This window comes from Aythya ferina (genome assembly GCF_964211825.1).
Source record: "Aythya ferina genome assembly, chromosome: 1".
NCBI classification, from domain to species: domain Eukaryota; kingdom Metazoa; phylum Chordata; class Aves; order Anseriformes; family Anatidae; genus Aythya; species Aythya ferina.
Genome location: NC_140296.1, coordinates 86,229,033 through 86,256,330, shown reverse-complemented (window position 1 = coordinate 86,256,330; position 27,298 = coordinate 86,229,033). Strand labels below are relative to the sequence as shown.

At 35.4% G+C, this 27,298-nt stretch overlaps 1 protein-coding gene across 10 annotated transcripts in view; it reads right to left on the bottom strand.

The window, feature by feature from the left end:
- Nucleotides 1–2,725: 2,725 nt before the first annotated feature.
- GK (glycerol kinase) overlaps nucleotides 2,726–27,298 on the bottom strand; it is a gene marked incomplete at its 3' end in the record, with an annotated part of 34,913 nt that continues 10,340 nt past the window's right edge. For 2 of the 10 annotated variants that reach the window (XM_084517157.1, XM_084517150.1), the window contains exons 7-22: nucleotides 26,745–26,854; nucleotides 26,098–26,164; nucleotides 24,951–24,968; nucleotides 22,682–22,717; nucleotides 21,975–22,042; nucleotides 20,300–20,342; nucleotides 19,372–19,452; nucleotides 17,591–17,669; nucleotides 15,702–15,798; nucleotides 15,112–15,196; nucleotides 12,288–12,408; nucleotides 10,848–10,991; nucleotides 9,922–10,002; nucleotides 8,330–8,416; nucleotides 6,315–6,385; nucleotides 2,726–5,192 (exon numbers count right to left, since the gene is read on the bottom strand). In XM_084517157.1, coding sequence (XP_084373283.1) covers nucleotides 6,342–6,385; nucleotides 8,330–8,416; nucleotides 9,922–10,002; nucleotides 10,848–10,991; nucleotides 12,288–12,408; nucleotides 15,112–15,196; nucleotides 15,702–15,798; nucleotides 17,591–17,669; nucleotides 19,372–19,452; nucleotides 20,300–20,342; nucleotides 21,975–22,042; nucleotides 22,682–22,717; nucleotides 24,951–24,968; nucleotides 26,098–26,164; nucleotides 26,745–26,854 — 1,161 coding nt within the window. Of the gene's footprint in view, nucleotides 5,193–6,314; nucleotides 6,386–8,324; nucleotides 8,417–9,921; nucleotides 10,003–10,847; nucleotides 10,992–12,287; nucleotides 12,409–15,111; nucleotides 15,197–15,701; nucleotides 15,799–17,590; nucleotides 17,670–19,371; nucleotides 19,453–20,299; nucleotides 20,343–21,974; nucleotides 22,043–22,681; nucleotides 22,718–24,950; nucleotides 24,969–26,097; nucleotides 26,165–26,744; nucleotides 26,855–27,298 lie in introns of those variants that run through there. The other 8 variants (XM_084517158.1, XM_084517152.1, XM_084517151.1 and 5 more) reach the window with 6 other exon arrangements.

Genomic DNA, 27,298 nt, shown 5'->3' with positions numbered 1-27,298 from the left:
TTTCTAGCTGCCCAAGAACCAAGAAGCATTATGAGGCTATCAGACTCACCATGCTGCTGGCTGTACAGTTCTCAGAGCACTCCATCCCCACAGAACTGAAAAGTAATGATGCAGAAAATCCTTCTAACCAAAGTGATTGGGCTTTCATGGATAGCCAGAGAAGGAACCCCCAGCTCAGCAGCCCATGGATTTAAAATAAAAACAAACAAAAAAAATCCACATACAAAAAGAAATGTCATCTGAACTGATGTCTTTCCATCTTTCCATTAGAAAAATACAAGGAACCCGTATATTTAGTTTTATGCAACTTCCTTTATCTGTGGTATCTTTGGAAGCAGGTTATGCCATGCTTGCCTTTTGGACTGCTTTGAAGCACCTGGTGGTACAATTGCCTGTGCAAAACTGGGTATTAGGCTAAAATAATCAGGAATCAAAGTAATTGTGCTTAAACTCACACTCGCAACTGCTTAAAAGCTTAGCTCTCAAAATGAAAACATGTAAGGAAATAAGGCCACACAATAGGGCAGACTCCTCCAAAACAGAGATGTACATAAGATAACAAATAGGGCTGTTTGAGCAATGTTGAAATACAGCACAGGGTGAATACTGATTCATACAAAGTGATCCACTTTTGTCTAAATAAACTAGCATTTCCTTTTCCCTGACCTTTAATGCCCTCAGCATGCACCAGGGACAGACTGCAACCAACCCAAGCACAGACCCACAGAGCAGCTGAGGCTGGAAGGCAGCTCTGGAGCTTGCCCAGTCCAACACGCTGCTCAGAGCAGGGTCAGCAACAGCAGGTTGCTCAGGGCTGTGTCAGTCAGGTTTTGAAGATCTCCAAGGATGGAGACTCCACCACCTCTCTGGGCAACCTGCTCCAGTGTGTGACCACCAGCAGTCAGGAAGTGTTTTCTTATGCTTGGATGGAATTTCCTGCATTTCGGTTTGTTTTCACTGTCACTGATTATGTCACTTGGCGCCACCGAGAAGGGTCTGGCTCCATTGTCTTTACTCCTTGCATTAAGAATTTATATCTGAGCTCTCTCCAAGCTGACCAGCCCCAGATCTCTCAGCTTCTGCCTGTATGACAGACAGATGCTTCAATCCCTCTATCACCCCTGTGGCCTTTTGCAGGACTTACTCCAGTGTCTCCACATGTCTCTCACACCAGGGATCCCAGTGCTTGACTCAGCACTCCCGATCTGTCTCCCTCTGCCTCTGGTGACGCTCTGCCTGCTGCAGCCCATAGTGCTGTTGGCCTTCTTTGTTGAAATTCCACGTCCAACCTGGTGTCCGATGCCCACCTCCCCACAGTGTCCAGCACGGCCCTTTCTGCAAAGCTGCATCCCAGGCGGATGGCCCCCAGCCCGTGCTGTTGCCTGTCATTATTTCTTCCAAGATGCAGGACTTGGCATCCCCTTGTTGGATCTTAAGATGATCCGACAGCCTGTTAACTTCTGTCAAGGAAAACCCACCCCAGCAGCATTCCCATGTCATTTCTGAGCTTTGAAGGGTGACTTTCCATGTTCCTGCCCTTATTTCCAGGTATTACTGATGTGTATTACTTCCAGAAATAGAAGTAATGGCAACAAACACCAACAACCAAAAAATGGGTTTCTGTCATAATGGGTTTCTGTCACACCTCTTAATGGGAAAGCATTCCAATAGCTATAGACGCAGGCTTCTTTAGATGGTAAGATTATGGCTTGGATGCTGATGTGTATGTTAAGAATATACTATATTTTAGATAGTTCCAGTAACAGACTAAACATTGCATAAGCTTTTGTTGAAAAAAAAAATCTACATGTAAAGTATTGGTACTAATAACTCCAAGAAAGTTCTCATCTCTTAATGTTCATGAAATTTCAGTATGCTCCTGTGGAGTGCAGCTAACGGCAAGGCCCTAATTTTGCCACGTGAAAGGAAGTCTGGAACCTTACAAGCAGATGTCGTCCAATAAACAAGTAATAACATGTTACCCAAAGCTTCTGTGCTGATAGAAAACAATCAGAAATCATTTAAATATATGACTCACACACCTGATTTTGACACCTGGAATGAAAGACTTTCTAACGACTGTGGATGAAGGCCGTATCCTTGGTGTAATTATGCTGCAGCAGATTTGTAGAGTATAATTGGGAGCTACACAGTGACAACAAAAACTAGTCTGGCATGCACACTCCATAAATGCACCCTGCACATACATGTGTTACCCCCATGCTTCTTTCTTCAAAGAAGAGAAATACCATGTGCTTCTAGAATGAAAACACTGCTGGGTGCGCTATGTAATGTACAGCCCCTACCCCAACTCATAATGACCTTTTAATCTCTGTCAATTACCAAGGAATGGTGTAAGACTAAACACCAGCTGGCCCAGTGGCACCACCACTGTTGTTTGAAACCTGTCTCACACCTGAGTTAGGACTGTATTACTTTTCACTATCTTACTTGCAGCTTCCTGATTTTCCTCACATCCCTCTACATTCATGAAAATGGAAGACATTTCTAATAAAACCTCAAAACTGAATAGATCACTGAACACCAGAATGCACTGCTGGATGTATTTGATCTGTACCTCTCAGCAACTTAGAGCATGTGTCAGTAATGGGGCTCTATATTAAAGATAGGGCTCTATTGTTTAATATACCTCAATGTATACTACTGTCTTGTGTAATAAACGTTAATGAAAATGTGTCTGAAAGATAACATGGAAGAATAAACCGACAGTTTGGATCAATTTATTTATGGCATTTTAATACCAAGTTAATGCATGTCTCAAGTAAGAATTTATAAATCTGGTAATTTATAGAAAAAATAAATCACAGCTTCACAAAAAGCTAACTTTCAACAGTTTGCCCCCCCAATCCCAATTTACAATATATTTCAACTGTTGGTAGAAAGTTAACAGTGATGTGAAATTCTTAAAAAATATTTGCAACAGCAATTGAAAATAAAATTATGATATTTACTCAGTGAAAAAGTAATAGGAATTGTGTTTCCCAGTAAAAGATATATCAGAAAAGCAGCAAAAAATCCTCCTCCTACTTATTATGTGCTACCTTTCCCCCTGCCACATACATCACTGGCAAAGGCAACACTTAACAGTAACCACTCCCAGGTTCAGTACTTCAGTGTTTTTGGCAAGAAGTCAAGCTCAGAAGTCCAGTGCTTGAGGTGTATGCTGCCCTTGCCCCGTGTGCTCCAAAGGCCGCTGTTCCTTGGTGTAAGATGGAATCAGTGACAGCTCAGAGTAAAGGTAGGGAGTATAAAGATTTTCCTATGGGTTCATGTTCATTTTTCACTCTTTCTTCACTTCTCCAATACAAACTGGAAAACTCAGAAATTTTAATTATTACACCTCACATTTGAGTTCTTATACAAGATGAGGGATTTGAATGTTGGTGTTCTATTTTCACTTGTGCACAAAAATCCCTTCTGTTAAATGTACACATGCAACCACAGGAGGAAAAATGTTCCTTCTCTAACTTAATTAAAAGTCACATTTTCAAAGGTCATTGCACTTGATAATAAAAAGGCAATTAATATGCATTTGATATTAAATATATCATACAGACCTGAACTTCTGTGCAAACCACTGCTTCAGACAAACACACATTTAACATTTTTTTTAAAACTAAGCCTCTAGTTAAACAAAGAAAAACTTTTAAAGAATATTTTTCAGACATTTTTTTAAGAACACACAAAAACCACTCCCTTTAACTCCTAGTGCATTTAAACACCTCTTTGTATTTTGTTTTGAATTTCTTCATGTTGTTCCCACATTTAACCTTGCTATCATTCTATACTGATCCAGTGACATGATACAAGAATACGTTTTCTCTGACCTACCCAATAAGGCTGGCATTTGTCATGCTGTTGGTACAAACACGAAAGCTGAAGGTAAGATTATTGCCTCACTCCTTTACCTGTGGAAGAGCTAACGTTTCAAAGTGGACGCAACTCCGTTTTCATTCTTGTTGCCTGTGAACTCCAAATGGCCAGTTTCAGGTGTCAAGTGCTTACAATTCCAAGCCAGGGTTTTGGGTTGTCCCAGCATATTTTGTGACAACTTGCTGTTAAAACTATGGACACAGAAACTGAAAGGGAGATTTTGGTCCCTGAGGTATACTAACTGACAGCAAGAACTAAAGCACTGATATTTAATTTGGAGTGGACCCTCTTTAAGGAAAACTGTTAGCTTCAACTTTCAGATTTTAACAAACAATCACTAAAAATACCCCTAAGCAGGACGACAGAATATATGCAGTATTGGTCAAGAAAAAGTATACCGTACAGAGTAATTTTAAAGAGTTTTCAGTTACTGAGGACAAAGAAGCTGTCCTGTGAATAGCATGCTGTATTAAATTTGTCTTTCAAAACAAACACAAAAGGGCAAGAACATGAAACATGGCCTAAACCAAAACGGCCATTTACTCCTACCTCTTTAATGTACAGTTACAGGACTGAGTGTCTTAAATACTTAAAATAGGCAAACTGACTACATATGCCAGAAGCCAAAACAAACTTTTTAAGTCTTTGATTGATCATTTCAATAGTGCTCTGTTTACCATGTCAGCAACGTTTTCATTGCCAAACCAGTGGCAATGTTTCCTACTAATAACGTATTTTGAGCTAGAGATTAAAAGGTTAGTACCACTGAAGGTGTTTCAGACCAGAGGTGACTAAAATAAAACATCTTTGGCAACCACATATGCATGATTGGTAATTCACAGCAGCTGGAAGAATTGTAAGACATTTACAAAGTCCCATAGTGCATCATTAACTTTTTGCAGTTTGTTGTATAAAGTACCAACCCCTGAAAAGTTTAACTAAACATCTGAAGTCACCTCAGAAGTTGCAGGGTTTTTTATGCCAACTTTCTCAAACAAAGCCATGGCTTGTGAAATTTTAAAGGATGATGGGATATAGTCCACGCAAAGGCCTCCAGTGCTGTTGGAGTTGATGGGGAAGGGAGGAGAATAGTGAAGGTCTGAATACTTAAATTTCAATGTACCACAGGGAGGTAGCTCAGGGACTGACAGCAGATGTATTCATGAATGAATTTAGTCACACGGGTAGTATCATCACACTGGTGGTGGAATCTTTTCAAACAATAAAATAAAATGAAACAAACAAACAAAAGTCAGCCGTGTCCAGAGAGTCCATTATGTAGTCTCATTTATCGTTACCTTAAAACGAGAAAGAATGTGCATTAGTAACATAGTAAATTAGAATTTACTTTAAACCATTTTAACACAGTATAAAACAGCTAAGTGATAGGAAGAATTCAGAATAACCATCTTTTGTTTTCAGTTAATGTAATTATAAATTAAATGTATCTTGTGACACAAATGCAAATAAAAGCTAGCACTTATGTGTGTGGGATGTGTATACAGCAGAAGAGAAGAAACCACACTAAATAAGATGGGTAAACTTTTAACAAGGAGAAGAACTGAAGTAAGGTACACTGAGCTTTTTTTTTTTTTTTTCCACGAATATGAGCTCAGCTTTCAGAAATTTTGGAAATATTGCAACTGATTTGTACAACTGCATTGTGATTCTTATATGTAAATTAGTATGCAATTCAGCAGTAACTGTTACAACACAAGGAATTTAAAAGAAAAACAGATTTTTTAAAAACAGCAACAACAAAAGGGTACTTAAGCAGGAAGCTTGGTACTATTATCAGCACCAATACCTTACTTTGTGAGAATAAGGTCAAAGAACTTTATATCCCAGATGCAGAATAATATCCCATTTATAGCCAGACCTCTGGTTTTATACCTCATTAGAGAGGTGTCAACTTAAGCATGCAAAGGTGTTTCTTAAATTCGAGTCTAATAAAATATGTCACTTTAATTTAACCCTCACCTCCCCCAAAAAAGTGTTGAAATCTCTCAGGTATGTTGAAATCTCTCAGGTATCCAGATACAAAAGTAGTGTGAAAGACTTATCGGAATCTTAACATAAGGACCCCAGTTGCTACATACGATTTGCTTTAATAGTGAAATAAAACAAAATATTAACTCTTTCTCCACTGGGGAAGAAGAAAGAAAATCATAAAAGAAAGGGCAAGTAAATGACCTGATTTTGATGAAATTATGAACTACAGTATTGTTCTTCAAATTCTGTCATCAGGTGCTGCGTGAAAATGCAGTTAGTTTAGCAGATCCCTAAATGGGTTTTTGCTATGTTAGTATTCTCTGTTCTGCCACACCAGATTTTTGCTTCACATTTCAGCAGCTGCAAAAGCATGGCCCAGACCTACAGAGACATGTTCAACAACAGCGCTGCTGCCATGCAAGACTTACTGCTGTTTCAGCACATGAAGGATGAATTCAATCCTCTGTAGATTCAATCCTCAAACTTACTATACTGATGACTGCATTGGAGTTCCATTGTTTTGTTAAGAGATAAAATGGAACAAATTAATTAATGGAGTTACAGTACCAAAGTTTGAAGGAAAGCCTGGTCAGCTAGCTCTGGCTTTTAAAAACAAAAGGACATTTACCAGAAAAAATGTCTAAGTGGGTGGGTGGTGGTGGTGATGACGCAGCCCTGCTCCAATCAGCAACACAGATTCAGTATATCGTATCATGTTCTACCCTAACACACAGATGAGCAAAACTACAACCAGTACATATCATCACTAATTCTACTCTTGTTTAGACACCATCATTAAAAAAAGCAAAACAAAACAAAGCAAAACCCAGGAAAGTTACAAATTTCTTGCAACTTTCTTCCCCAAGCTTACCACGTAAAGAATGTAACAAAAATCCTCAATTGTTACTGGTTGAAAACAAGGGCTAAAATGGGTTCTAAAGGCAAGAGTGAGCTAAGATGATTTCCACTTGTGGGGCAGAAAGACACTGGCAAGCTTAGGGAAGGGAGAACAAGATCTGTTTTTACGAATTCCCATAGTGTAAGTTTAGATACATATGCAGGTTACTGATTAGTTGTTTTTACAAAGCATTAAGCCTGGAATTTAAGTATCTTATCTGCCCTCTTGATATTGATCTTTGTATTATTTTAGGCATCCCCCATGTGCTTGAGAACCTGACCTGGAATTAATATTAAAGTTGTTTAGTTCAGCTTGTTAAAAATTTACCCACTTATTCGCAGCTGGTTTTATGTTATATTTAATAACCAAGATTGTTCTCATTTACAGATGTATTTCAGAGTTAGTACATCAATGTCAAAACATTTGTTCAGTGTGATTTTTAATCAGCATTTGTTTAGTTTGATTTTAGTTCTTCTATAAGCTCAGACAGTCTCTTCCATGCAAGGAAAATTACCACTGAACAGTTAATTCACACTGTATGAGTAGAAACAAACATTATCCGAGGAGCATGCTCGAGTTCTCAGCTATCTGTTTAATTAATACCCCACCCCTCAAAAAAAAAAAAAAAAAAAACAACTAACTAAACAGTAACTCCAAAAAAAACCTTACTAAGAAGAAAATATGGCTATGCTGTAAAATATTTTCCTTGGAAATAAATTTTGAAACACAATGGCAAAGAACAAATGACATCTCCACAGAAACTTCTTACCATACAAGTAATCTTACTACAATGTCTTACTGCTGGCATAAGTAACTAACCCCATCATCCATCTATAATAATAACTTTCTTTTAAAATTAAACATATATGAATAGGTTGAAGATGCATCTTCATTGCATATGCACACAGTCCCTTTCCCCAGTTTTTGTGGGTAGGTTTATTGGTGTCTCTTCTTTTTATACAAAATGAATTAAGAGAAAAATACTAAAAGAACATTCCGTAGATTAAGCAGATGAAGATTCCTAACCATACAGTAACTCCAAGGGTGCCAGAGAAAAGGTGGAGGAGATACACAAAGCCTTTCAGGGAAGAGAAGTCTTCCCTTTATTTAGACCAGATCCTCTAAATAATTTAAAATGTTATGAGAAGAAATAAAAGACAAAGGATGGAACCATATTCTAATTGCAATGTGCACTGTAACGCAGGCAATGCAAAACTCTGCTAGGCTGCTCCAAACTACCCAAACTTTTATAAACTGTGTACAGTCAGCTTAGCTAGATAAAGAGAGAGGATAGCCCAAGGTTTCACATGCATCTAACAATCATGAATTTCATGGTGCATAAAAATGAATTCAAGACAGCATTCTTTGTTCCCTTAGGTACTATGTGACTAAACACCCTTAAACACTTGTGTGCATGAACAACAAAAAGCATCAGTCATTTTTTTGCTCAAAATAAATGGTGGAATACAAAAAAAAAAAAAACAACACAACACTTAAACTAGCGTAGACAGCTTTTAAAGTGATCTAGTTCAAATAATAACTAACCTGAGACGTACTTTGCTCCGATTAACATTACCATGCTACTCATAATAAAAAAACCCAAGGGCAGACTACAGAAGATACTAGTGTCACCTGATGTCATCGAGGGGAAGATGTTTCCAGTCAAGCAAATCAAAAGAGAAATATATATATATAAATTGCAATACATATGTTAAAAATCATATGAACAGCAAAAAGTAACAATTGCAAGAAAAAATAAAACAGTTTGCAGAAAAAAATAGAAAAAGTTCATGCAACCTCCCCCAAAATAATTCAAAACAAGCTCTCAATAAGAGTTCACATTCAAATTCTACTGTTAGAACTACCTAGGTGGATACCGTTTCTATTATTCTCCAATCTTAAATGCTCCTAGCAGGCATAGGACAGTATCAAAGCTAGAACTAAGAAAATTAGCATTCTTCCCCTAGTGTTAAAGTGGATAATCAGTGAGGTCAAGTTTTTGTAAACATAATTTTTCACATTAGCTGAAGAACAAGACCTAGTTTTATTTTCTGCAAGGCAGATATTCTAAGCTTCAAAAGGAAATAAAGAATAAAAAATAATACACACATCAAGCACTTGGGATTTAGGGACACATAACAGCATTTAGATATAAGGCAACTAAATCATAATACTGAAGTAAATCTTGTTATTCGTGATAAATTACCTATTTCCCTTCCAAGCATCCTTGAGAGAATTGTTTGCATAACCACGCTGTTAAATAAAGTACTTACATCTACATACAGGATGGTAAAAGAAAAAATTTAGTTTTTATCTCTCATCAGTAAAGTAAGAAACTTTATGCAGCTTGAGGGCTGCAGCTGTGGGTTCTGGGGGTAGATTCTGAAGATTCTTAATCTTTTCAGTAGTTTTTTCAAGAAAAGTGAAACAAAGAAGAACTTGTGTCCTGTAGGCTGATTCAGGCCTAGAAACTTATCCTGAAATAGTGCTGAAATATAAACTCAAATTATAGAACATAGAAGACTGCAGACTATTCAAGCCTGATAAATGGAAAAGTCCTCTACTTCAAAAGAAATATCTTTTTTAGTCCCTCAAAGTGTATGTATGTTCTATGTGTGTGTACAATAGGTGTATGCAGTGCTTCCCTTTATAACTTCTAGCTCTTAGTCCTTCCGAGTCAAGCAGGTTTTGATGCGGTTAGCAATCCCTCCTTCCTATACAGCAAACAATAAAGCCAAGATACAGCAAGAAAAATCACTGGATGAAACTTTCCTCTTTTTCAACATGAGTATAAGAAAGTTTATAAAATTCCTACACCATCTTAGAATTAAGCTGTATCTCTTTAATAGGAAAGAATTTTTTTTCTTTGTTAACTATCAACATTCTGTGGAACCTGCAGTTAGTCTTGATTTAATGTCTTATGCTTTTAGAGACCTACAAGATATTGCTTGTGTCTTCCTTTCAAGAGGAAGACCAGCCTATATCCTGCTTTGCTTCCACAGTGTTTTTAAGTAATCATTTTCAAATCATTGGAATCATCAACAGATAGAATGAACAGAAAAGGTCACCAAACTCAAGATTAATTAACTAGTCTAGTTAGCTGATTAATATTTGACCTGTGTTAATGTCTGGTTTACCGTTTGAAGGAGCTTCAGATGTCTCCCAGCCCATAGATTTCATCACAGCTTTCTTCCACCTGGCATAGCGATATTCACTTTCTGAAATAGAGAAATCAGCGAAAAGTCTGTCAGTGCCTATGAATGCAAGTATTTAAAATTGTTTTGAATTAGTTAAAAGAAAAACCCTCAAAACAACTAAAATAACAAAACTATGCACAGTAACAAGAAATAAACTTTAAAAAGATTCTGTGTGTTCTCCAATCAGAACATATACAAATAGGACAAAATGAAGCAATTGTTATTCATGCATAAGCCCTTCAGTGTTGAAAATAAGTCTTGAAGAAGGGATCATAGCAGTAATTATAATCAAAATGGTAAGACGAAATTCTTTATAAAAACAAGAAGAAATAATTGAAAAGACAAAAATGTCTTGCACATGGATTAATTATGCCAAGTACATGCTTTTTGTTTCTAGAAGCATTTAAGAATGACGAAAAAGTTAACTAAAAGAATGATCAGTGTAGACTTTTTAAGGCCAAATTAGGAGTCTACCAAAAATACTCTGCCTGTCCTTCCTATGTCTGTGAAAACGCAAAAATGCACAAGAACTTTAGAAGACATCTTTCTCAGTAAAAACAAAAACAAAAACACAAGAACAACATAAAAAACCCATCACATTAAGTAAACAGTTGACACATTACCTTACGGAGCTATGTTGTTTTAAACTTTTTCCAATCCTACTAGTCAATAAATGAACAAAACAGCAAGTGAAATACACTTTTTCCTAAACCTAACACTACAAAGCTGATTTTTATCATTTTGAGGATATTTACATACAGCTGTTTTTATGCTGGTACGTCAGACTGCAACAAAGAATAAAATTGATCTTCTGAACATAAAATAAAACAGTTCACGGGTTCCTGGAGAACCTTAATGGGGTTTACCCTCCGGGTTGATCTGTGGTTCAAATCGTTCACATGTCACTGCTGTCAAATCTCCAGGATTCAGACTCCAAATTCCAACTCCTTCTGCAGCTCCTGCTGCCATAGCAGCTCCTAGAGCGGTTGTTTCAGGCATTGATGGCTTTACTGAAGTAAATCAGAGAGAAGGCCATGATGCTTTTTACTGAAAGTCAACTTGATGATATCAGAACTCCAGACATATATGTCTAAAGTAACACATTTTCCTATAACTGTTACATGAGCTTCCCTGAAGTTTACCACCTACAAATCTCATTTTATTTCCATTCACATGATTATGAAGTTAACTTCAACTATGAGTCTTCCAAGTCTTCAGAATACTTCAGATCACTTATTTCCTCACTATTGAATAGTGGGTGGCAACCCTGTCCATGGCAGGAGGCTTGAAACTACATGTAGATGATCTTCAAGGTCCCTTCCAACCCAAGCCATTCTATGGTTCTATGAATCACGAAATTGCCCATTTTCACATCATGCACAAGGCTACTGACCACCACCAGTTTCCTCGGGGTACTTCTGTTAATAAGGTGACATTTTGTTGTCCTCTCCCTCCCCAAAGCAGTGATTACTGTTTAAGTAACCCATGTTGTTCTCCTGCTCCACACATTTTGTTATTAAAAGCATCTATATTTAGAAAAGGCATCTTAAAAGAGGTTACACACCTGTACTTACTAGCTGGTTTGCCTTCCACAGGTGCTATAAAAGACCAAACCACCCCCAAGATGTAAATCTGTGCTATTAACTCTACAACTGCCTGCTTCTGTACTTCAAGAGGAGAATCCCTTAAAAGCAGGTTTTATTGATCACATCCTTTCAAGTGCTAGCTATGACAAAGCACTGACAGTATAAGCCTTGTGCATTATGTCTTATTAAAGGCAAACTATAGTAACTCTGGAGTTTAAAACTTTCCACTGGCTTGCTATCGCTGAAGTGGCTCAAGTTTATGTAGAAGAGCAGTGAAGGTGCAAAGTTCTGATTTATCTCTGAGCAAGATTTTCAGGGCTGACATGTTGCAGGACAATGTAAATTTCATTGATTTTAAAACTGTTAGACAGTTAGATATTGATCTGACAACTTTAAAGTTTAATACCATCACAGTGCTATAATATTTCAACACGAGAAATGAGTCAGAGATGCTCTAGGAAAATAAACCTTAAAACTTGATGCTAGACCTAAGCATTTTTTTTCTGGAAACAAAACCAAACCAAAATACACTCTCCCCCCCCCCCCCCCAAAAAAAAAAAAAAAAGCAAACAAACAAACAAAACACAACATTCTCAGCACTAAGAAAAGCCTAGCAGTAACAACAATAACAGCCATCCAAACAGCCCTCATTAGCCATTACAAATGAACAGCATATTCAGCTTTAAAAAGAAAAAAGTAGTCATAGTTTTTTTATCTTACCTACTGGAATACAGAGAATGTCTGATTGGAGTTGCATGAGAACTTTGTTATTGGTCATTCCTCCATCTACTTGCAACTGACTTAGTGGTATCCCACAGTCCTTGTTCATTGCATCTAAAATCTGAAGAGCGGTATATGTTACAAATTAACTGCAGAAAAATCTCCAAATGCAAAATATTGATAAGTCAGTGTTTGCTGAAGAGTGTTAAGCAGGTAGGTCTCCTTCCCCGTACATCAAGAGGCCAAAACAGAGGTAGTGACAACACAGTTTTGCTTAATATACAGGAAGTGCATTCAATTTATCACAGAAATTCTAGTGTAGGAGAATTTTCTCTATACCTATCCGTTGCATATATGGTCTAAGAACTTTGAGGAAAAAAAAACAACTGATGACCACTACAAACTTCATTAAAGCTAACAAAGGAAGCACACAGCATTATCCTACAATCGTCTATTACATGGAGAATATTGTTTTTTTCTAAGGTTTTGTAAAAACAGTCAATTAAACGTCTCATTTACATTTTTAATGTCAGTATATAATGCTTGATGATAGGAATTAACTAGTGCAGAATGATTTTTCTCTGTCATTTTTCAACTTATTTGAATAACTGTAAGTGTGCTTTTCTCAGCTTTAAATGACAGCAAAATACACAAACCACAAAAAAGAAACTACAGTGCATTGTATGCTATTCTGCATTTCACAAAGTACGCAGTTATACAATCCTTACTTGGAATTCAACATGTTTCTATAAATGAACAAACAGGTAGGTTGGTAAAGTACAGAAAACTATATAGAGATGGGTTATCCAGCAGATTTTATGTATTCTCAGACAGTAAGTCAACAAGGAACTAAAAGCATTGCCACAAGATGAAAATTAGAAAGTAAAAGGCCAACTTTCATTGTGGCAGAATCTGTACATGGGTCTGCACTGAAATAAAAAAAAAATACATTAGAAATAACCAGGAATACAGGATATATAGCAGAGCATGAAAGTTTACTGACAGTACTAAGCTAGTACTAAGCTCCCTACAGCTTATTTTCTTCATCTTTTATATTAATCTATACTGAATTTCACCTGCCTTTTTTTTTTTTTTTTTGTTAACTATTCAGAACTTCAGCAGTGCCTCTTCATCTTAGCTTTACATATACTGCTGAAACTCTGATTTTGTTTATTATTTTGCAAGAGCATGTTGAATCATATTATGCACTTAGACTAAAAGTTTAAGTGTATACTACACACTTTGACTAAAAAGCAAAAAGAGAAGCACAAAAAAAAAAAAAAGCACAAGGAAGGAACTTTTGAGAGAAAAAATGATCAGAAACAGAAGAACTGGATGGCACAAAAAATATTAAACAAACAAACAAACAAACAAACAATGAATAGGAATTTTGAGTCTTTTCCCAAAGGATACATAAGATTTACGTTTCAAACAGAATTAAACCAAACTAACTTTGCTTTTGAGAAGACAAAAATAACAATGTATATTTGAAAACTGTACATTTTATGCACTTCTGTAGGACTTAATCTACTAATTTAAGTATGTCAGAATACCTAATGAGACACTCCTACCACTGTGATTTAAGTACATTGAGTAAAGAATAAGGAAATAAGGAAGAGTTAGATAAATTCAAACAGTTTCATCTTCAGTTTTGAAAGCTTTATTCCTCATCCTGCTCCTCCCAGACACATGCCATTTCTTGTTACGTTTGCTACAATCCTCTGCAAGGCAGCTGAGGTCATTAATCCAGCAGAAAAATAGCCCAGCAAAACAGGGATAATTTTTTGCTAGAAAGATCATTGAGCTGTCACGTGAGATGGAATAGATCGGAGGACAGACAAAGAAAGAGAGGAGCAAGAAAACAAACCAGGCTATCACTTCAGTTCACTATAACTTTACCCTGACTTCTAGTATCAGAATTAAGAGCTTGCTATTTCCAAGCTCCTTCCACGACTTTCAGAGGACTCAGAGGCTTCAAAAGGAGATGCCTTGGTGAAGTTTCTAGCTGTCTTTTTTCCACAGGAGTACTTCTTGCTTTACTCATTGTTGCTACAGAAACAGCAAGCTACTTTCCTCATCTCACACAGTTTCAGGTGGGTATTAGTTAAAACACAGAAGTTTAAATAACATTAATTTAAAACATGCAAACATATTAAAGTTTCACTGTTACCCTTTGGGGGCTATGAATTTCATTTTGTCCTGTGTTTGTACAGAACACAAGGAGCAGATAGTAATATAAAGATTTTAATGCTCAAAACATACTGATATCAAGCCTTATGATTTGGTTGAAGGATTAATTTATTGTGTGAGAATGTAGGTTTGCTTTTGCAGAATGCTGACAAGTGCAAAAAGAGACGTGGGCGAAAAGTGAATGCAGATTTCACTGGATGTTTGCTGCTCTCTTGATTTAAGTATTTTTTGTTCTTATGGAAAACAACATCAGCCATATCTGTCACAGCAGATGATATAAAATATAGTCTCTTATGTTGTAGAACCAATACAGCATTTTTGTTATGGTATTGGCCTTGTCATTTTACTGTTTGCATGTTCTGCCTTTTATAACAGTCATAAAATATGTTCACCTTATTTTAAGTGCTGATAAAAAGTATGATTGCTGCTCCAAAATAATGTACCACTCAACCTGATCATTCTAGCTGAGTTCACAGGAACAATCCTTCAATACTAGCATCACGTAAAGAAGATAATAGCATAGAAGTGTGGTATGAAGCATCTTCATTACATCTTTTTAATCCTCTCTTTTCCTGAAGAGTTACACTGTTCTTATACTAATTTACAACGAATTTATGAACTAATTTGCTTTTACCTCTCGTGTTTGAAAGCAGACAGCTTCTAGTGCAGCAAAGGCGATGTGGTTTTTATTTGTAAACTGAGTAAGGCCACAGATAATACTGTTCAATAGAGGAAAAAAAACAAAAACAAAACAAACAGAAAAAAAAGCAAGAGTTAGAACATACATCTTTACCAGAAAATCTTTCAGACCTAGGCCTTTTAATTCAAGTCTCATTCAGTTCCATTGTATAAGGATTGCTTCTTAACATTAAAAAGCTGGTTTCTTTTTAATCTGAATTCCCTCATTTTTGTAATAACCTGTTATCATGACAAACCTTTCAGTGTCCCAAAGTTTCCTGACCCAAATGTTTTCCATGCCCCTCCCCCTCTTTTTTTTTTTTTTTTTGGGTGGTGGTGGTGATTAGGATGAGTAGCTGAGTCAGCTAATCCTCCTTCTCCCTGTAGCAGTTGCTGTTTTGAACAAATTAAATACAAAAGAGAAACAGTGGTTGCTTGGAGAATGTTGTATCCAGATACACCAAAGGAAGAAAAAAAAAAGTCTGATACCTGTAAGGATTTGTGAAATAATTTAATCTTCCTGCAAACGTTCATTCAGAACCTTACCCTCTTGCACTGGGTTCCCAGTATGGTGCATACAGTCCTGAAAATGCTGGCACAAAGTAGCAGCCATAAGAAGTCCCCACTTCTGCAGCCAGTTTTTCTAATGCACACACAAACAGTCTATATTTAGCTTTTTACAACTGCACCAATACTTAAAAAATGACACTTAAAGATGTTATTAAATAGGGAAAATATTCAGAATATGTTAGGTAGCTACAAAAGCAATCAAGCCATGTACCATTAGAATATGCAACTAACTGCAACTCTGCTTCTCTTTGACTAGCTGTCCATATCCAACAATATAAATGGAAGATGGGGCATAGGCGGCTGTGGTAAATGTAAAATCAAACCCCAGAATCATTTACTTGATATTCTGATCTAGATTCAGTGAGGTTTTCAAAGGGTATCCTGTGGGTAAAGAATGTACCTTCAAAGCTTTCCAAAAGGTCACAATTTACTTGCATTTAAGCCGAAGCAAGAAAGTGAAACTGGATCACGACCAAAGGGAGTTAAGAACTAAATTCCCATTAATTTCAAATGGATTTAGAGTTCTAAAATCTCATCTTAAGCATATAATCACATCCAACTACAAGGAAATGTGGAGTTGCTTAATGTCTGAGTAGTAACTTCAGATATCTGAACTCCTCAATATTAAAATGTGGAATTTTAAAAGCTGTATTAAAACAGCCAAAACTACAGACGTTATGTGCAGCTCCTTCCTGTAACAAGAAAGGAAAGTAGATTTTTTTTTTTCAGCTTTTGTAAATTTCTTGTTTGCATTGATCAAAGCAGAGCAATAGAGAAGAAAGTTAGGGAAACTGATTCAAAAAATCTTTTTAAAATGGTACTTTCACACAGATACCACATATAAAGGAATGAAGGGAGAAGGAAGGACATCTTCAGGGAAAAAGAAGCAATGACTGAGACCCACATGATTTCAGCAGCATTGACAAATTAAAGTTCTTGAAGTTCCTACATGTCAAAGATCTAATCAAACTTGTGAAGCCAAGAGTGACTATAGTGTTTCAGCAACTGGCTAATTCCAGTGACAGTAGCTTATGTTCTATATGGTCTGTCAGGCTTTCTCATAGATTATTGTTTTCTGAGTTTTCCTTAGTCTTTGAATTCTACTTTTTCCACTTTTCAGTAAGATATCAAATTATTAAAATAAATATAATGAATTACTTTATAGTCCAAAATCTAGTTATATCAGTCACTTTCAAACTGTTACAGTTGCATGTTTCTGATGTTTTCTCCTTTTTCAAAATTTTGTATATTCCTCATTTTTATGTCACAAACAAGCTTGTTTTAAGTTCAGCTCATGCAGAAAACATTAGCGACCCAAATACTAAAGGATTACCGTGTTCTTAGCCAAAACAGACTGCCATCATTCACAATTCTTTAAGAGACAGCTTTGCAAATGGAGGTCTCTGCATTAGTAGATGTGAACCCTTCTACATAAATCATTGCATATTTAGAGCCTCAGGTTGTCATGTCTGTGACAGGAAAGAATATGTACAATCTAATATGCTTTTGGTTCTGTAACAGACTTAAACACTCTTGATTCTGGAAAATAATATTGTACAAAACCAGGAATCTGTATGGCAGTACAGAATCTTCCTGAGTGCGTGCTCAGTAACGGAAAGTTAGCAAAGGGTTTCAAACACCTTAGTGATAAGCTGTATGAAATATTGGTGAAAAATATCAGTAAGTAGTGATTTCATGGGTGCAAAACAAATTGTTTGAACAAAGTAAAATATATGCATCTTCAGCTTTTATTTACTTGAATATTTTGAGCTTTTATTCAACAATAAGGCAGTTGTCAGAATTCAAATATCAAGACAGTTGAAAAAAATACTTAAAATTAAAAGCTCCAAATTGCAAATACTCACCTATTTCCTGTGAAGTCTTAACGATACCTAGATTGTCCCTCAGCCAACGAACAACAGCACCAGCTATTGCAACAGATCCCTGAAGGAAATAAAAACACTTGCATGCAATTTTTCCATGGAGGGGAGTTACCTAATTTTGTGAGCAATCTTCTTGGTCTCACTAATTTAAGGACAAGTAGATCCAGTAGCCTCAGCCTTCTTTTTATAACAAATTAATGTTTTATGCTTTAATTTTAAAGATAAGACTATTTATAGCTAGAGCCTAAGTACACATGTCCAGAGAGACAGAAAATGTAGGCATTTTCATTTGTCAGTTCTCTCTACTGCTTCAGCAAATGGCCCTGAATGGTTCCATCACATCACAGATGAATGGCAAGGCTCCCAGCTCACACCACTGTCCAAATAGACTTCTCTACAAGACAGTTTCAAGTCTACTAGACTAAGCTTCAAGTAGTGCTGCTTCCAGTTTACATTTTCATTCAGAGCCATTGCTATAAGGGAACAGGGGTGTTTTCTAAACAGCTAGCTATTACAGTTATAAAATAGAGGGATGATTAAAACAAAAGGCTGAATGCACATTTCTTGCCTCTCTGCAAAGTGTCTTATCCACTAAATTGTAGACAATTCTAGCATGGATGCAGTAGAAGAAAGAGCACTTAATAGCTTCTGTTGAAACTATTTCTTCAGACAGTATCATTAAGGACTTGGAGATGAGGAGGAAGCAAAAGTGTGCATACAGATTTCTGAGCAAGTGGAAATAAAAAAAATAAATCACTCTCAACACAGTTCCAGTCCTTTCTTCAAGTACCTGGACTAAAACCAAAACAAACCTCTTCACCTTCATAAAATGAAACCCCCAAAGTTGCCAGAACATGGCAAATAAAAAGCTCAACTTTCCTAAGGGAAGGAAAAGGAAATGAGCACAAACTCCCACATCCTAGTAATTGTAAGCCACAAATTATTTTCCCAGAGAAGAAAATCCTGTGTGTTGTCTTGGTCTATTTGATATGAAAAACATAGGCTCTCTTCATAAGCTCCATTGCAGCTGACAGTTCAGTACACATCTTGAAAATAACTATTAGATCAGGCCCACTGAACAACATAGATGGAAGAATATTCATTCTACTGATCCCAAAGAAGATCTGGTGCCAAATATGTGCCAAGCGGATCTGTGCTTCAGAAGCAGAGCTTTAGAACAATGAGTTAGAGTGAAAAATTCAGTTTTCTACAGAATTTGGATATCCTCAGAGCTGTGTGGAGAACTGAGGAACTAAAGGAACTGGAAGTAGGAACTTGATTTTGAGGTAGGCAAAAAGGGCTGTTTGATGAATCTTGTCCCAGAAATTTGGCTTAGATTTTTAAGTTAGAAGTAACAAACATTTGAATGAAATAAGACAAAAGACATCTAGTCATGTTTTTTGTTAATAGAGGATAGTTGAAACACTAGTACCAGAACTTCCTCCTTTTTAAACCCAATCTTAGTATGAATTTTTATTTGTTTATTTAGTAAAGATTTGGAAGACTGTGTAACTGAAAAAGTGTTTCAGCCATTATGCCAAGAAATGCAATGCAGAAATATTTTTATTAGATTAAGTGATCTAGATTGGAGGTAGATTGGACCAAAACAACGCATAAGCCTTGAGGCACAAAAGATATAACAAACTGCTATTTAAATTTCTGTGCAAATTAATAATTTCACTGAAGATAATAGAAAGATACTAGAAAACAGAAGTAAAGAAAAACATGTATAACTACAGAAAGGAATAAATTACTGTACTTACTTCTAGTGCGTAACAAACAGGTTTGTCTCTGCCCAGTTTGTAAGCTATTGTGGTTAGAAGACCATGCTCAGAAAACACAGACTAAATAGGGAAAGAAGAAAAGGTGAAGCATGAACACAGGCCTAAAATATTTAAACCAGTATATGCAAATGATAATGAAGAAGAGACAAAACTTTCACTTAAAAAAAAAAAAAGATACAGAATGCTTAAGCATAATAGATATCAATGACTCTACAAAAGTTACATAAGTTTAGTCAGGCATTGGAATGGGTTGCCTGGGGAGGTACCGTCCCTGAGATTGTTTAAGGAAAGGTTGGATGTGGTGCTTAGGGACATGGTTTAGTGGGTGACATTGGTGGTAGGGGGATGGTTGGACCAGATGATCTCTTCTGAGGTCTCTTCCAACCTTAGTGATTCTATGATCCTATAAACACCAAAGATAAAACCCTTGGACTGCTGGTTTTAGTTTTCATTTCCACAAGCTGCCTCAGATCTTTCCAGACTCTCTATAGCAAAGAAATGGGGGTCTTCAGGAGATATAGGAAAAGAAGCCTAAGCTCTGCATTATTTTTTTAACTACTAATACAAAGAAAAACGTGAAAAGAAGAATAGCCAAGACGAGAAACAGAGCATGTGGTTAAGTAACACAAGACTCATCACTTTGTGGATGAGGTTAAGAAACATACACAAGGGAAAAGAAGGGATCTTGCTACAAAAAGTTCATTTTGCAGCTAGGAAATGGAGTCTTACTGAAACACGTTGAACAGATTTTTACTTTCTGTTCTTTCATATTTCAATATTCATTTTTCCTTACCTCTAGCAGTGTAATTGTTGCTTATAAGTTTATGAAATGTTAATTTATAGTTGTACTCAAGTATTTAAATGAAGATCAATAAAAACAAGTGAAAAATTGAAAAATGCAACTGACCTTCTGACCTGTATTGCACAGCAAGAAACATCCTGTTCCATACCTAGCATGAAAGGAACAAAAAGTTAAAACAAGGATGTTTAAAGGATAAACAATTACTGCAATTCCTGAATCCACAACTCCCTTGTGGAGAATCAAGATATCACTTTTTTTTACCCCTTGAAGTTTATGGCAGCATTAACTGATGATAAAATCATCACTCTCCCCCCCCCCCCCCCCCCAAATAAATAAATAAATAAATAAATAAATAAATGCAGCCTGAAGCTGAAAAATCTAGACCTACACCTCTTTCCCTGGGTATTTCTTGTATTCTTGTATAGTACTTATCAAGGAGCAGATAGGGACGAAAACTAAACATGAATTCATAATGGGTGGCAGTGTTTACTTATTTCAATTTAAGACGATTATGAAAGCCACTTTATAAAATAAATATTTCAAAACATCAAATTCAAACCTTTAAAGGTGAAAATTCAAGACACTGCATTCCTGCCACAAATAAGAGGGTTTTCTTTAAACATATTCACTTCAAATATTTCTGAAAGTGGCATGTTTCTCATTTGAAGACCACACTACATGTATGTGTGCATACACACATACAAAGATGCAGTTTAATAAAAGGAATACAATAGACTCATAATCCATGCTAATTTATTCCAACTAATTATTAATTCTCAATATTTTTTACACCTTGCAAATCAACAACCTAAACACAGTACTGAGAAAGTTCTCAGTTATATTTGGAGAGAAAAAAGGTAACAATACTACAAATAGGTTAAACATTCTCATCTGATAATTAACTTTTACCATTTTCTTTATAAGTTTGTTTGTTTGTTTTTTTTTCCCAAAGTCTCATGTTATAAAAATATTTTTTATAAAAATACTTTGTGACAATATTGCTTAGAACCATGTTTGTTTTAATAAAATACAAGGCTACGAACAATTAGATTCATGTACAAATATAAAAGATAACATGAAGGTTAATTAGCAAGAAATATGGACTAATGTGCAATTAAATCTGTGAAAGTCCAAAACTCTGTATATTCGTACATGCTGTGTTAGGCACGCAATTGTAAATGAAACAGTAAGTCATTTAAGCAAAGAGCTTTTCCTCAAATGAATGTTTGATTACACCATTTGCCTGATTTAACTGATCAGCTGTTTTAAACAAGGGAAACTAAGAGGCTGAGAGCTAGGAAAACAACATTTTATAATCTCCATATTGATCTAGACACAGAATGAAAACTAAGCACAGCAACCTAGAGATTGCCTTTTCCTATCTAGCAATACTGTCTGTTTTTTGTCATTGAAGCCTACACAATCTAACCTGCATTGCCCATATTTGTTTAACTTTACCTTACTCGGTTTATATTACACTAGCAACTGCTATAGTCTGTGTTTTGGAGAATTTTAAAATGTAAAATCTTCTTTCACACAGAGGTATTTACTCACAATGACTTTGTTCCAAAGTATACCTCACAAACCATTTAACAATTTTCCCTATTTCATTCATAAGTCAGTACACTGTTTATTTTGTAGGTCAACACAGTCAAAAGGTAGAGCTATTTATGTTGTAACTACAAAAGTATCTGGCAGTTAGGTTGAAAGAGAACATAACACTAAATTTAAAACGGAACAGTGACCTACTGTTTATCTTACAACTTTCATTATAACTTACGTGTTTTTTGCCTGCCCATCTTGAAAACACATTTGCCCAACAAGAGCAGCAGACTGGTCGCCCAAGCACTGAAAAAAAAAATAATTTAGGAAATGTCTGCACATGAATCACATTCATGAACAAGTAACATGAAAAGATATATTTAACTATGACTCTAACCTATTAGGAACACACAGGTAATTGAAAGTGAGAAAAAATCCATAGAGATAACCTGTGCTTATTATTACTCTTCCTTTTGTAAGAACTGCAAATTAAATGTGTCATGGAACTTATGGTGAACAACTTAAATCAAAATTAAAATTTACTATCTTAATGTAGAAAAAGCTGGGAAGCCCCACATTTCTGGATTATGTATACACTGAACTACTACTATAAAGCAGAGCTTGGTTCCATTTTGTTATGCTATTCATTTATTTAGACTCTAAGTTTCCAGCATAACTAGACATGCATTAAAGTTGACAGCTGTATTTGCATAGCCAGGCCTTATCTTCTTAATTTACTGGGTTCTTCATTATTAGAATCAACCTCAAAATTTACTTAATGTAAAGGAAATTTACTTCATATGAAGGAAAAAAAACTATAAAACTGGAAACCATCATCATAATTTGTAGCATGATTCACCCTTCTTAAAGCTTTTTCCAGTGAAGAAATGCTCCTGCAGTATCTACCAGATTCCCATGCCAGCATTTTAGTTGAAGTTGACTCACCCCAGAAATTGGTACACCTGTCAAAGCTCCAGATTTCTGAATCACAAAAAGAGAAATAAAAGCTTCATATTAGCTTTTTGTGAATACAAATTTCATGCAATCAAAAATAAACTAAACTTTTATTTTAATAGGGAGATGCAAATCTTGGATGTAGACAAAACACGTGAAAGAAAGGCTAAATCATACAAGAATGGACAGCCACTTAAAAACACTGTCACTACTACTGTAGAAGTTGCTTTATAGTATCCATGTAATAGAAACTGTTGCAGTTTTCAAGACAAAGATTGCAATACAAGACCAACAAACACACAAAAGACCACAAAACCATACAGGTTTTTCACTGAAGGTACAGATCCTCTATGTAAGCCGAATTAAACTTAGTTACTTTAAAGTCTGCATCCCCTTGATCCCTAAAGTCTAGTCTACAGTACTTCAGATTCACCTTCCAATTAACAAAAAAAGTGACTAAGAAAAAGCATAAAAAGAATAGAAAAATATATCCCCATTATCCTGTTATAGCCAAACATGAAAGATAACTCAACCCAAGAATAAAAGCAAGGAAAATGTGTAGGTAAGCTGAAAAAAAAAGGGGCGGGAGAGGAGAGAGAAGAAAAAAGCAAGTTGTGATATCACTGCTGTTTATATGGTATCACATATCTATCTATCTATCTATCTATCACTTATGCAGTTAGCATTTTTCCACAATCAGTGCTGAGGTGGCAGAATCATGGTACCTGTCTGGCAAAAGGCAGGACCCGATTATCACAGACAATAGTTTAAGCAGTAAAGAGATTTTTTTTTTTAGTATTTTAATGCTTCTTTCAATTCTGATAAAAATCTCTAGTGAGAAATGGAAGATAGCCACAAGATATTTATGAAGGAGAAAGTGTCCTGGAGAAAAACACTTTCTGGTAGGAGCAACTGTCTGTCTAGCAATTTGTTCCATAGAGCAAATGAGGAAAAAAAAAAACAACAGATACTTCACATAAAGACAAATTTCTGGGAGAATAAAACTCAAGTGGGAGAATTAGTAAGAGAAAAAAAAAAAAAGTAAATCCTGTTAAATTATGTTTATGAAAAGCACAGATTCCAATCCTGAACATAGCATATGTTGACTAAATTTTAGTAACATTAAGATTGTAGTAACGTTAAGATTGTAGAAGCTGGAACTCTCTTCTTTTTATATCACTTTAAAGAGAAATGCATTGAAGTTGGTTTAAAGTCGGGGGGAAAAAAAGGAAGATTTAATGACTAGAGAAAAACAGAAGGATCACATAAACAGTATGGTTGACTTGATTGCACATTGGACTTGAGCTTAATGCAGCTCATGCCTAAAATAGAGCAGTAAAGGGTCACAGACTACACGGTTGAGTTGAATTGTACATTGGACTTCAGCTTCATGAAGCTCGTGCCTAAAATTGAGTAGGAAATTTACAGGTATATTTGATAGTATACCTGTATACTACCTCAACAGTTGTAAAGATAATTTTTTTTGAAATTATAGTACACAGAAAACCAGGTGCAGTATAACATGCAGCCTGTGTCAAGTTTAAAATGAAAAGGTGCAAAACAGTAAAGTGACTAGAAAAAAAGTGACTGTGATGACACGCTAGGAAAAGACAGATGCCTCATTTTAAGATACAGCATTTCAAGGGTCATACAGAATTTCTTCCAAACACTACCACATATTTTTTCAGTTGCATTCTTGCAGTAGGTGTCATAATAAATCTATATCTTGACAACTTTTACCTCTTTCTTTAAAATCGTTTCTTTGTGGAATTGTGAAAATGAATTTTCAGTGAAGCCATGCAAGTGCATTTCCAATCTGATTTTTTTAAATGTATTTTTTAATTCTCATTTCAATTGACTGGAATTAAGGTAATTCATTTTATAGATGTACTAAAAAACCTGGTATGAATCTAATGTTTCAGTATAATAGAATGAATATTTGTAGACAGAATGGCTCAGTTTCCTCATTTATAAAATGAGACAGCCAGCATTTACTAGACAGTAGCTGTATTTTTGTGTTTGCTGTGAAAAGAAATATTCACCAGCCTACAAATTAAAGCAAATGCTTACATAAAGATTACACTTCAGAAGCAACTTTGACATGAGCACCTAGTGTAATATCTCAAATTTAGAAATATTTGCCAAATTTATTGGTCTAGAAAGCATGCTTTTACTAATCCTAAAAATCAATGGAAATGCACAGCACCTGAACAGAGTGGATAACATACAGGTGGTCAGCCTAATAGAAGCCTCTACTCACCAGGCTAGGACAGATTTTCTAGTCAGCAAAAGGAAGAATGAGAAAAAAATGGGAGGAAAGGGGAAGAGAAACAGAAGTTCAAATTTAAAGTGACCAGTGACCAGTTATTCTGTTTCAGTTGCCAGGCTGTATCTCCTTTTTCATTACCACATTGCCTAGTATTTCATTTGCCTCACTTATTCAGCTTAATACAGCTCATTCTCATCTGACCATTCACATTAGTAACAGTTAGTAATGATTTCTAGTGGCATCATTTTTGACAGATTAGCAAAAGTACTTACATTTCAGGCAAATTAGAATTTCGTTTTAAATAAAGTTTTAATTTGCGTTACTTACAAAATGCTTGTATGTTCTTAGTAAGCAATAGGGTAAAATACCATGAAAAAATGTGAAATCACAACATCTAGCTTATCCTAGTCTCAAGATTTAAGAATAAATTAGATGTCACTTTATCAGAAGAATTGGTACTACACAAAGTAAACTTAAAACCTCAGGCCAATGATAACAAACCATGTTTTACTCCTAAGTCACATTCACAGCTCCACTGGGAATGGTGCAATTAGTGTAAGAGTTCATAATATCATTATTATTATTTTTTAACTGAAGTTCGATGTAAATATATGCTGCAAAAGGAGTTTATTAAAAACAAAGGACAAAAAAGCAATCTAAGGTGTCACTTGTGATCTGCTAGTTCATCGAAACTGACCAAATTCTGCCTTCAATTATATGGGAATAAGACATTACACACTTTGTCCAGTCTTCTTAGATCATTAAGTAACTTTCACGTCTTTTTTTTTCAGTTGTACAAGAAGTACAACTACGGTGCCTTAATAACAGCAAGCTCGTTACTTTAGATCTACTGATTACACTTTGCAATCTGATGGGTAATTTCTACATCAGTAAGTACTTATCAGCAACTTGTCTTATATTTATCAAAAACCTCTCTGATCTTGCTTTGCTTTTTTGACTGATATTTAACTTCATATAATAACGCACAGGAGATAATGACTCACAAATCAAACCATACTGGTCTAGAAAAAGCCAAATAATACCAGTCTAAGAAAAGCCATTAGTTTTAATGAAAATTCTGTCAATCAATATTGATATAATTATATTTTTACAAGATCAACGTCACAAGAAAACATACCATCAGGCCATAAATCTCAGATGAGCTTCGTACTTTTGGAAGTATTTCCATAGGAATATCAAAGAACCTGAACACAATATAAAAGAAGTTATATATATGGTCAGTGATAAATCAGGAAGGATTCTGCATTTATTTTTTTAAATAAATATAAGCTATAAAGAGAAAAAAAGGTAACTTTGATTTCTAGGTTTTAATCCATCACTGTATGTTTCCCCATTTCTTACATAATGTGACACTGAATCAGGGAGTAAAATGAGAAATATTTGAGTATTTTGAAGACGCATCCAAGTCTTTCACATGGGAAGTCTTTGCTCTTCCAACACTGTCTTTATAATATTGGTATTAATTGTAACAGACTAAAAATTAAATTAAGAAATAAACAAAATATTAAATGGCATTGTTTTCATGAAATAGTCAGTCCTCTACTGACAGAAAAAATCAAGGCTCTGCTTTTGCAATTAATCCAGATAGTGGATTTTGGGCTTAGAGAAAAATTAATTGTAATTATTAATGTTAACAGTAAATACAACAGTAATAACTGACTGTAGTCTGAACAAGAAATTCTTCTATTAAATGAAACAGTCTTTCTTTACATATCACTTACAGAATCTACTTAAAGAACAATATGACTGAAAATCTGAGCTTACTGGCAGAGCTCAGGATCCCAATCCAAGGAATGAATGTTGAACAACATCGTTCTACTGGCATTGGTTACATCTGTACAGTGAACACCTCCATTCTTCCCACCTGTCAAACACTGAATAATAAAAAAACCCCACACTTGTAATAGTCATGAAAAGATACAAGTTTACTTCAACAAATTACAAAAAAAAAAAAAAGTAAATTCATGAAGCTTTCAGCTTGGGAGTGGGAAAACTGATATTTCTGCAACAACTAAAGGGGAAGGCTTAATATAGTGGAATTAAGGCATGGAAAAGATGCTAAGTCCAGCAGTACAATTGTAAGGGTACTGCAGTATCTCTTGGATTCTTATGTTGCAAAGATGGCTAATGCATCTTTCTGAAATCCAAGTTTTTCAAAAGGCATAAGCAACGTTTTACAGAAAGTGGAAAATTACAAATAAGCATCTACAAAACGTAGTGCTATAGAGACGGTACAAGCTTTAATTGAGTTTCTTTAACAGCTTGTAACAACATCACTGGGTGATCATTCAGCATAATTTGATACAACACTCCTGCTA